The sequence below is a fragment of the Mytilus edulis genome, chromosome 1 (assembly GCF_963676685.1).
Source record: "Mytilus edulis chromosome 1, xbMytEdul2.2, whole genome shotgun sequence".
Lineage (NCBI taxonomy): Eukaryota > Metazoa > Mollusca > Bivalvia > Mytilida > Mytilidae > Mytilus > Mytilus edulis.
In genome coordinates, this window is record NC_092344.1 from 80403564 (window position 1) to 80416331 (window position 12768).

The 12768-nt window shown below is 33.0% G+C and overlaps 1 protein-coding gene across 1 annotated transcript in view; it reads right to left on the bottom strand.

The window, feature by feature from the left end:
• Positions 1 to 6988: 6988 nt before the first annotated feature.
• LOC139491306 (dehydrogenase/reductase SDR family member 11-like) overlaps positions 6989 to 12768 on the bottom strand; it is a 39857-nt gene continuing 34077 nt past the window's right edge. The window contains exons 4-7 of the mRNA XM_071278928.1: positions 12507 to 12601; positions 11332 to 11452; positions 9763 to 9915; positions 6989 to 7094 (exon numbers count right to left, since the gene is read on the bottom strand). Coding sequence (XP_071135029.1) covers positions 7053 to 7094; positions 9763 to 9915; positions 11332 to 11452; positions 12507 to 12601 — 411 coding nt within the window. The 3' untranslated portion in view covers positions 6989 to 7052. The remainder of the gene's footprint in view (positions 7095 to 9762; positions 9916 to 11331; positions 11453 to 12506; positions 12602 to 12768) is intronic.

Genomic DNA, 12768 nt, shown 5'->3' on the forward strand with positions numbered 1-12768 from the left:
AAGTTTGTTTTCTTTAAGATCGGTCTTCCTCAACACGTAATTTCCTATTTCAATATTACTTGGCTTTGCATGATTTCTCTCATCAAATTGTTTTTTCATTTTGCATTTTTCACTTTCATCATTTTGTCGTGCATTTTCATCCATTTGTTTGTTGGTAATGTTAGGTTTGTGCACTTGTGGAAGTTTCGTTACTGGTTCCCTGTTGAATAATAACTGAAACGGCGGGTAACCTGTGCTTGTGTGTGGAGTTGCTCTAAATTGTCTGAGAAATTTAAATAGTTCTTGTTTCCAGCTTTTTCTTTCCACATGAGCTGCTTTAATTGTCTTCATCATTGGTTTATTAAATGATTCGGCCTGGGCATTGGCACGCGGCCATAATGGTGTTACACGGCGATGTTCAAATCCAGTATTCTCAGCATATTGTCTGAATGCATGAGAGTTAAACGGAGGACCATTATCTGTTTTGATTACTTTAGGAATTCCGAAAGTAGAAATAACTTTGTCCAAAACAGGAACAACAGTTGAAGCAGAGTCCGATTTAATTACTTCAACTACTGGATAACGTGAATATTCATCTGTAATAACGAATAAGAGGTCTCCGCTAGGTAATGGACCACAAAAATCAGCACTCAAATTTGTCCATGGCTTTTCTGGCAATTCAGACATTCTTAACGGTTCAATTCTTTTGGTGTGTGTAACAGATTGACATGCTGAACAGTCTTTAATTGCATTATCAACTCTGTCGTTAATCCCTGGAAACCATATCTTGGAACGTAAGAATGCTTTAGTTTTGGTGATACCCTGATGACCTTCATGCGCAATGTTAACAGCTCGCACACGGAGTTCAGATGGAAGTACAATACGATTGTCTCTGAGTAAAATAGTGTCACCATAGGTTACAAGTTCACCACTGATGCTCCTTAATGCTTGTAATTCCTCAATGTCAATTTCCAGATCTGTTATGTTTTTGATTTTAAACCATTGTCCAGTTCTTACGAATTCTATTGCCTTTTGAATAGTTTTATCCTTTGAAGAAGCCATTTTAACTTCATCAAGTGTCATTGCACGAGGGACTGCTTCAGACATAACAAATCTCACATACTGTTCTGCTATAGATTGTTCCCGGGATTTGACAGGGTTGTCTGATGGATGTCTTGACATAAAATCTGCAGGATTTTCACTTCCTGGTTGATATGTTATCTTAAGTTTGTAAGGTTGTAATCTCAAACCCCAACGTTCAATTCTCAGTGGTGGCTTTGGTTTCTGCCAAATACGCTCTAGTGGCTTGTGATCTGTTATAATGTTCACGTTTGGTGCACCTCTTATGTACATATCAAAGTGTTCACATGCCCAAACAATAGCGAGAGCTTCCTTTTCAGTTTGGCTGTACCTTGTTTCTGTGTCAGTAAGACTCCTGCTTGCATAAGCTACAGTCTTTCCTTCTTGTGACATTATTGCCCCAAGGCCGACAGGACTGGCATCTACTAAAATATCAATCTCATGTTTTGGATTAAAATATGTTATTACAGTGTCACTAGATAGTTCACATTTTAACTTTTCGAAAGCTGCTTCTTGTTCGGAGCCCCAGTTCCAGTTTGTATCTTGACGTGTTAGTCTTCTTAACGGCTCGCATAATGTTGCATAATTCTGTATGAATCTAGATGAGTATGTAGTCATACCTAGAAAGCTACGTAGTTCTGGTACATTTTTCGGTGGAGACATGTCTTTGATTGCGCTAACCTTCTTTGGATCTGGCGAAATGCCTTCTTTCGAAAATGTAACCCCGAAAAACACTACTTGATCTTTATTGAACTCACACTTTTCAAGATTTAAAGTTAGTCCATTTTCAAGTAACCTCTTGAATGTGGCATCTAATGCTTTATCATGTTCTGCCTGTGATCTACCATAAATGATTATGTCGTCTGAAATGTTTTTAACTCCAGGTATGCCACTTATAACATTGCGTATTACTTCTTGGAAAATTTCTGACGCTGATGATATGCCAAAATTGAGACGTTTGTAGCGAAATAGACCTGCATGTGTACTAAATGTTGTTATATAACGGGACGAAGGATGGAGTTCCAGCTGGTGATATCCTGACCGTAGGTCCAGCTTTGTGAAAAGTTTTGCTCCAGTTAAGTCATGTATAAGTTCATCAATAGTTGGTAAAAGATGACGTTCACGAGATATAGCTTTATTTGGCTGACGCATGTCAACACACAGTCTAATTTCGTCTGGGTTTTTCTTGGGTGGGGTCACTATCGGTGATACCCAAGGTGTAGGTGTATCTTCTATTTTCTCGATGATATCTTGCTCTTGCAATTTCACAAGTTCTTTTTCAACCTTATCACGAAGGTGAAATGGTGTCCTGCGGTGTCTCTGCGCTACTGGTTTCACATCTTCATTGATGTGCAATTTGATTGGTTTTCCCTTGTATTTGCCTATGCCTTGAAATAATTTTGGATATTTTTCTTTAGGATCTGTAATTTGGTTTATTATCTTCACAAGCCCTAGCTTGCTTGCAAGTGGATATCCTAATAAAGCTCCATGATTTCCTACAACTACATAGAAAGTGTCACAGTCAATAGTACTTTTTGTCTCAACACTCAGCTGACAATTACCCATGACCTTTAAAGGATCACTTCCACCATACGGTAATAAATTTGGATTATTGCCCTTTTTCATCTTAGGTGCTCCTATCTTGTGATAAGTTTTCTGGTCAAGAAGGTTAACTGTTGCACCAGTGTCTAGAAGAAAGTTACAATGTTTGTCATTTATGCGAATGTTTACTCTTGGTGTTTTTGAACCAACTACACTTACATGTTCTTGTGATGGGGTAATCATGCTGATATGATATGCATATTCTTCATCACTACTTGATTCATAGTTATTATTGTTCGTGTTATCTTGAACCTCTCTAACTTTTTCTTGTCTTGGATTGTGCCTCTGTCTACATACTTTGCTGAAATGATTAAGTTTACTGCAATGGTTGCATTTTTTCCCTTTAGCTGGGCATTCATTTGTATGCGGGTACTGTCCACCACAGTTACGACATGTTTGTTTGTGTTGTTTAGAATAATCATTACGGTATTGTGGCTTTGTGTTATTTCTTTGGTTACGATAATAAGTCAGTAACAATGCATTTAAGGGACGTAACCCTTACAAAAGTAACGTCTTATCTGTTTAGGCTTGGTTTGTACTTTTGTATATATATATATACTAAAAACAAGCAAATTTTATTTGTGGACCCTTTAGACCTGTTTGTGAACCGATTGAAATATGGGGCCCAAAGTCCAAAATATAAATACACTTTGAGACTTAACTTACAACTTGTAAACAGTAGCTTCTGAAAAATGAAAGTATATATATAATTCAAAAGTTATATCACTTTATTCGACTTATTTTTTTCAGATGTGCATTAACCTGATTATGCTTAATTTGAATTATTTTCAGATGCTGTGCGCTAACCTTGGAATGCTTTATTTGATTCTACTTTAAGATGTTTCGATTGGTAAAAGTAGAATCATGTTATCCTTCCAGGATACATGAGATCTGCTCCAGTTTTTGGTTGATTTCGTGTTGCTCTGTCTACGGTTTTTTATGTTGTTGTTTTTAGTATGTATATATATATATATATATATATTAGCTGATCTGTAACAATAACATCTTCATGCCTTATATATCATGTACTGTAGTACGCCGCTAGATTAAAACTGACGAGGAAAGGTAACACACGGCCAGCGAAAGCTCTTTTTTTGAGAGCCCAGGTGGTCGTGTGGTCTAGCGGGACGCCGGGACGGCTGCAGTGCAGGCGATTTGGTGTCACGATATCACAGTAGCATGGGTTCGAATCCCGGCGAGGGAAGAACCAAAAATTTGCGAAAGCAAATTGACAGATCTAACATTGTTGGGTTGATGTTTAGACGAGTTGTATATATATATACTACTCTGTCTTCAACAGTTTGGTCTTTTTTCGATCTATTATACTTTGCATGGAATTCCCAAGATTATTTTTCGACTTATGACTTTCTGATATTTTGTTCCTTTTTATAATGTCTTCCTTAGAATTTAGATTTTCCGGATCTGATATCAAAATATTTTCATATATTATGCTGACTTTCAGACCTGACAAATATTTTTAGGGTAATTCTTATCTAGTACCGGATAGCTTTTTGTACATTTTCTGTGCGATCATTTATTTTTTATTTTTCATTGAATGTTCATAGACCCTTTCATTAAATTGTGCAATATAGAATATTCTTGCAACCGTCATATCATGCTCTCCTGTTTCAGATGTTATTGTTTTTATCATCAATGATTGATGGCGTGAATCAATAACATTGTTTGCTTTGGTTTTGCTGTCTCTTTGATATGTATCTTGCATCTCATTTTGTTTTTATATATTTGTTTGGTTTTTTTTATGTACAGTCGACTCTTGTTTATACTCGAAGTTCGACGGACCAGTTAAATTTAAAAGATTATAGCACAATGTTGACTGCTGTCCTATTTTTGACATTTTTCCCTTTAATGGCGGTTTGTTTTGATCACACATCGTTATCAATTTAATGGAATTTTATGCGACTGTCATACAAGTGAGATGCTGACCTAACTATAAAACCATGTTTAATCCACCATTTTCTACATAAGAAAATGCCTGGACCCCGCCATTGAGATCAGATTAATGTCTCATTTGTCCAAAATTCATAACCATTATTCTATAACTTGACTTCACATGTTAAAATTTTTCGCATACCCAGTCTTTGAACATTGGTTGACTACTGTTGCTTTGAAAGGTATACTTTTGTAACATAACATCCACAACTGTCTTACTTATAAACTCATCATAGATACCAGGACTAAATTTTGTATATACGCCAGACGCGCGTTTCGTCTACAAAAGACTCATCAGTGACGCTCGAATCCAAAAAAGTTAAAAAGGCCAAATAAAGTACGAAGTTGAAGAGCATTAAGGACCAAAATTCCTAAAAGTAATGCCAAATACATCTAAGGTAATCTGTGCCTGAGGTAGAAAAGCCTTAGTTTTTCAAAAATTCAAAATTTTGTAAACAGTAACTAAATTAGTAAACAATTACAAGAGTTTATTACAAATTGACAAATGGGGTCTTCAAACGGACAAGCTGAATATGATTTAATTACAACAAAATAAAACCAAAAATATACTTATTTTGTTGTAACTATTTGCTATTAGCGCATGACACCCCCTCTCTGTTTAAAAGAATGAAGTTCAATAACTTCTCAATGTCAAATCAAAAATTCGTGAAAAACTAAAGGGAGTTTATCTTAATAGATATAAAGTAGTCACCAAAGTTTTATGATATCTGCTGAAAGCATTATCAGAAAAATAGAAAAGCACCCCTTTTAATGAATAAAATCACATAAACACTCAGAAACGTAACATCTAAACTTTACAACGATATACAATAATACAGGCGTAAAAAAGGGGCAAAAAATAAAACTGTTCTTAAACTTTGATGAATTGCTTAATTTCTTTACCAATTTCAGTGTTGAATTCTTAGGATGGATTCTATTAAATGCTATAGTTAAGTCTCAACGTGTATTTATATTTTGGACTTTGGGCCCCATATTTCAATCGGTTCACAAACAGGTCTAAAGGATCCACAAATAAAATTTGCTTGATTTCATCAAAAATTAACTAACTGATTAAATAATAACAGAAAGCTTTCATGTCAGTTACTGTCATCAGAGATGAAATTACAGCACTATGAGGAAACAATTTAAATGTGCATTGTGCGCAATACAGGTACTGAGAAGGCAAAGTATTCATTGAAAAGAATCAAAAACAGAACATTTTCTCTAGATCCTAACACTAATTTATAATCATATATCAAGCTAGCATATGAATATAATGCATAACCTGTATGTTGTATCTAGTCAAAGCCCTTAACTTCAACATCTCTACATTTCTGCTGTTGAAAATCAGTGAATCAGAGGGTACACTTATTTCATACATTACTATATATAGTTGCTGTTTTTTTAAGTTTCTAATATGGGGACGAAGTCCCCTATTACAGTAGAAAATTCAATAAAAAAAAAAAAAAAAAAAAATCGGGAAAATTTCCCGAATTTTTCAGTATACTAATGAACTCAAAATCGTTCAATAGACCACTTTCGAGTTCATCCGTCACCGGAAAAAACTCGTCAAGTATACGCGCCTTTATCATCGTCATTTGTGCGTTTAGGGGCGTCGTCACTTCCTTCCAATGTTGAGCGAGTGGTTGGAAAACTATAATTCTATATTGTACGAATTATTCGGCAAATTGAATTCTCAAAATTGACAATCAACAATGCTGTCATTAGGGAAATGTCAGTAAGTACCTACAGAGCAACCATTATTTCTAGTTTATCCTGCACAAAGACGATCACTAAGACGCTTGATGAACGTAAATAGTGCAGGGATACAGGCGAGCCCCTCTATCTGGTAAATGACGTCATAAAGGCGTGTATAATTGACGAGTTTTTGCCGGTGACGGATGAACTCGAAAGTGGTCTATTTTTTTTTTGTAGTGTTTTTTAATTTCCGGATCTGCGCAGAACACATAACTCTTCTTTCTTCTTCCGGTCTTGTTGTCGTGAGACTTTGATTAGTCTAGTAAAATATAGGAACTCAAGGAACACAATACCAATATTTCATTTTTAATTATTCTTTGTCTTTGGTATGAATAAACGTTAGGCCTACCTGATGTATTGCGTTTCTTTGTTTACATTGAACATGACGTCATAACTTAAATAACGTCACAAGTAAAATCCCTAACAACAGAACCAAAATCGGAAACGTTATGGTATTTCCGTATCTTTTTTTTAACAAATATTTAAAATACAAAAAAAATAATTTAAACAAACTTCGTCCCCATTTTCAGGTAATGCCTGCCTCATATTAGTTCTTAATCTAAATATCATGGATTCCTTTTTATTGGTAATTTGCTACCAAACAGCAAAGCATTCTCAATGAGCTTCATCTATATGATAGTATCATCACTTTTATTATAATATATTTTGTTCATGTAATACTCCTACACAACTTGTTCTGTTGGGCGAATCATCATTTCACTAACCTGTAAAATAAAGGATATTTTAGAGTTGAACTCCATACCTACTAAGTTAATATCATTTTTTAACAAGCATACTTGCTCTATGAAGTAAAATAGCTAACAAACCTAGACATTAAGTACTAAACACCTTTCTCTGGGGAAAAAACGAACTCATCTATTATGTTGGGAAACAAAAGTTTAAGAATAAAATACTTATACATGTAAATATTTTTAGATTCAGCTTAGTAAATTCATGTAACAAAAAGAAATAAATGAATCTAGTCTCCTTCCACTATTATTAACAGTCAGGAGTCTACTTCTCCAAAGTTATCTCCCCATTATGCAAAATAGTTTTATAACTTGTAAAAATGGAAGCCATTGTAGTAATGACATAGCATCATTACAATCCTCATATGCCAGTTGCATTTATAAAGACAAATGTAATAACTGGCTATCTAACATCATTAATGGATGGTGGGTATGTAGACCAATGATGTAACAGTTTTTAATACCCAAGACTAAGAATAATTGTGCTAAGACAAGCAGCCCAAACTAGACTCGAGATATGTGTTGTTGTCCTTTTACAGGTTATTTGGGTTTTTTTTATTTTACCAGTACAAACAGATAATGGCAATTTTCTCTGTTTTACTTGCAGGGCCAAAATTTGAAAATCCTTCCCAATGAAAGCAATAATAAAAATATTAACAAAATGATATAATAATTATATCCAAAGATCAATATATATATGTTACAGTAAATAGGTGAAATTAGGAATTACATGTAATTACTAAACACTTCAGTAAATACCTGTAATTACTAGCCAATTTAGTAATTACATGTATTTACTAGTTGTTTCAGTGATTACTGGTAATCACTGATTTTTTTTGTCATTTTTACAGCTATTTACTAACTTGATGTTTTTGTTTTAAAATTAAAAACATAATTCAAGATACCAAATAAGAAAGTAAAGGGGTAGGGATTTTAACGGCTCTAACTTAAGGACAAAATGAAGGATGTAGGAATATAATGCACATCCAAAGTGCATACTCTTTAGTGTTTGTGAATTGAAACTGGAAAATGGTTGTTTTATAGGTTTTGAAACTCCGTAAATATAATATATGTATGCAAGACAATGATATCTATCCAAAATCAAACTAAAATCTCCATCATGCACTGTGGTTCAAAACTTTAAAAAAAACTTTCTCCAAATATCCTGGATTTCTACCAAACTTGAACAGAAGCTAAATGTTTATGATCATAAAATAATATCCAAAAGTAAAGTTTGAAAAAAAAAATCCTTTTTTTCATATATTACTTATAAATTTAATGGACTAGTTTTGTCCCAGTTAACATTACATACACTCTGTAGTTAAAGTTTTTAAAACATTAGATTTTATAAACCATCCTGGATTTTTACCCAATTTTGACTGAAGCTTCTTACAGTACTAGTCAACAGATAGTATCTAGAGGAAAATTTTAATATTTTTTCCTCATTTTTGTTGAGCCTGCGATTAACAGCAAAAGTAACCGAGACTATTTGTTCTGCAAAAACCCTTACAATTTTAATAGCTTAATACATCGATAACCCATCTCCAGCTAGGGGTTGATTTGAAGGTCACATGAATACGTATTCAATGAGGTCCAAATATTCACTTGCAAGTGCACAACTCATCAACCTTGTTTCTCAGCTAATTTAACAAAATAAAACCAGAATGGCTGCTAACAGTGAATTATAATTTTACAATATCATTTTTATAAATGATTTAACAACAAAAAAAAGATATTTTTTTTATATATCTCGAAGCTAATGCACATAACAGTTCATTCCAGTTCTTAACCTACATAAAGTTATCTTATCTTTATAAGGTAATAAGTCTAAATATTCTTCAAATTCAAAGAGTTCTTTAAAAAGTTAAGACATAATGCTTTGGGAGAATTTTCCATTTCTGATTTCCATGTCTGCTGAAGTTGGTCAAAAATTATCTGTATTATAATGCTCAACTTAAACCATTTTGGATTAAAACTAAAGTTACTCTGATTTAACCAAATATTTGAAAGTCCATATTTATTCAAGATATATTTTATACATATCAACCATTCAAAATTTTAAGAGTACTAACTGATCTTCTAGCTAAAACAATGTTGTATTATGGTCAGGTGATCAAAAGTTATGGTTGTGTTAGCAGTCAGTAAATAGGTGTAAATATTCATTTTAAATTTAGTAATTACTGGTAATAACTGGGCCGTTTAAGGAATTACTTGTATTAACTAAGTGCATCGGGAATTACCTGTAATTCCTAAATTTTAGTAATTACATGTAATTCCTTATTTCACCTATTTACTGTAACATATATATATATAAACAACTTTGTCTCTGATAGAATATTACAGTTTAATTCTTTTAACTTTAAAGAAACTTACAAAAAAATATTTTAAAATTTTATTTCAAAGCCATCTCTATATGCACTTATCAATTAGTCACATGCTCCGAAACAAGGCAAGATGTTATATAAATGTGTGATGCTGTAGATAAGTAAAGATTGAGTAAATATAAAAAATAATGTAAGCTAGACATGTAATAAATAAATTGACCAGTTCCTTTTTTTACATACACAATTTTCATGCCATGCAACATTTCTAATAATTCGTTGTTTCAAATTCTCATTTTTGTTTTACTACAAAATACATTCACCTGAACATGTGATGGGTAAGATAGAACTGTTTCAATGGCATTGGCGATGTCCTGCGGATCCAGACTTTGTCTTGTACTGTAACACTCGTCAGCTGCCACTTCTCCAACTGCAGTATAGGCAAAGTTAGTCTTTACTAAGCCTGGACTAATACTCTGTAACAACAAATAAAATATGTTATAAGGGATCTCTGGGTTGCCAACAAAATGTGTTGATAAAAGAGCAGACAATAACAGCATGATGGAGTGTAAATGTTACTGAAAAATATATATTCTTATATTCATTCAAAATTCAGAATTGGACTCAGTGTTCTCCCAAAGGCCTTTCAGTAGCATGGTAATGTGATGCTATAATCATCAATGTGATGCTATCTGAAGTGGTTTTCTTTATACAGATTGTGTTATTGATGTGATGCTTGAATTTTAAGAAACAAGATGGTAATTCAAATTTCCCCCTTTTTACCAGGATGTTAAATGAAATATCTGGGCACCAAACTTATTATTATTGTGAATTTCTCATCAAAGATATCCAATATGGATTCACGTACCACAGTATGTGTATATATAGGGGTTTATTTCTAAATGATGTACATGTGTGAATAAATAGACAATAGACAATATCTATGTTCACCAACACATTTATATTCAATGGTTATGGCATGCAGTATTGAGACAATAAACTGACAATAATTCAATTGACAATAATTTAATTAGAGTGACAAGAAAAAAAGATGATCAATATGTGTGAATCGATAGTTAACGCATTATTAATTTTCATGAATAAAATAAACAGGATGCATATCAAAACGTTACAAGAATGTGTCCATAGTACATGGATGCCCCACTCGCACTATCATTCTCTATGTTCAGTGGAACATTAAATTAGGGACAAAACTCTGATTTGGTAATAAAATTAGAAAGAGCATACTATAGGAAACATGAGTACTAAGTTTCAAGTTGATTGGACTTCAACTTCATCAAAAACTACCTTGACCAAAAATTTTAACCTGAAGCAGGACAGACGGACAAATGATTCAACAGATGAACGAACAAACAGACACTCAAACCAGAAAACATAATGCCTATAAATGAAGCATTAAAACATAAACTATACAGATGTTATAAAAAAAAACAATCATTTATATAATGTGTGGTGATTCCTATAATGAATGGCAAACTGCAATTTAAAAGTGTGGTCATATGTCTGATTTTTATAGCTCAATGCAATATTTAACAACATTAAAATTTAGATTAGTTGTAATATTTTATATGAATGACTAGAATAAATGATAATGAATTCCATGATATATGTGAGGTGTACAAGATACAAGATATTTTATCAACCAACCATGATGCCCAAAATTGGAGCTATACAATCAAATGAATTACAAAATAAAGCACAGTTAATGGTTAGAATGAGAATAATTAAGGGGTCATAATTTTAAACAATGTCATTGACAAAACATTAAGTCATTTAAGAAGCCACTGTGGCTTATAGAAGATATTTTTTCTTAATAACTTTATAGTGATTTTTATAAGCCCAAAGTTTTGTTAATACAGCTCTAAACTTACTGTTATTTTGATATGACTGTTTATTTCTCTTAGTTCCCATCTTATGCCTTCAGTTAATGCAGTCACTGCATGTTTAGTAGCTGAATAAAAGTGTGCTTTGCCACAACGATGTCCAGATAAACTTTAAATATAGTAATGATAAAGTAAACACATTTTCGTGAATGACAATCAAACAGCATCTAAAGCACCAATGCATCCTGCAATGTTGACCAAAACAATTAAAGTTTCATATTTTCATTGGCTAATTTTTCAGAGAAGTATCTTTATGCATCTTCAGCTTGTGTAACTTAATCTTGTATATATTCCTGCTGTTATAAACAGAAGATGGATAAACACACAACTATATTTGCCACTGAACATTAAATACTCAATAAAAATCTTGCCACTTTCAATAATGAATGCAAAGAGAATAAATGTGCATCATATCATCTAGCAGTCCCATATTAATACTGTTTCTTAAATTATACGATTAAAACAGCCCTAATTCTACCAAAACAGTAGTGTCATACTGGCCTCACGGTCATAAAACTTTCGAGCATGATTTTTGTACTCAGACTCGAAAATCAACCAATCAAATTGCTGGATTTCATGTTTCCAGCATGATTTTTGTGCTCCGAGCACTGAGCAAAGTTTTATGCCTTCAAGGCCTGGTGACGTCGTCCTGGTCATATAGATCATGTGATCTATATTGCTTTTCGGCCCGGCTTAATACTGAAAAAGTATTCATTGCCAGTCCGTATTGGAAATATTGGCCCTATAATCACATCATTGCCAGTCCGTATTGGAAATATTGGCCCTATAATCTCATCATTGCCAGTCCGTATTGGAAATATTGGCCCTATAATCACATCATTGCCAGTCCGTATTAGAAATATTGGCCTTTTATTCAAGCTTGATGTATGTTATACAGCATTCAGAACAAGTCTGTATTGAAAAAGTTGGATTATTTAATAAAAGTGTTATGAACTGGCTGTTTCTGTATTGTCACTGGTATAAATTCGGAGTCAGAAGTATTGCCCCTCGACCCTACGGGTCTCGAGTCCAATACAGAAACAGCCAGTTAATAACAATATAATATATGATAAAGAAACATTAAAGTATATGTTTGCTTATGAAATAATTCTTATATCAACCTAATATTTGATTTAAAACTACACTTAAAATAAAGATTTCACCTGTTGATATTTATGATATGACCATCATCAACTCCATTGGCCCTCATCATTTTCACAGACTCTCTTATACAAAGACATAGAGCCATCACATTCACCTAGAAAGACAGAACGATAAATAATAATCTTAATTATACATGTCATTCAATTAACAATTGAAAACACCAATAAGAGCAGCTTTTTGACAACTTTCTAATATTTATTATTGAATAACATTACAATAAAGTGGGTACTGTGTGTATTGCTTTGTGGAATTAAAAGTCAA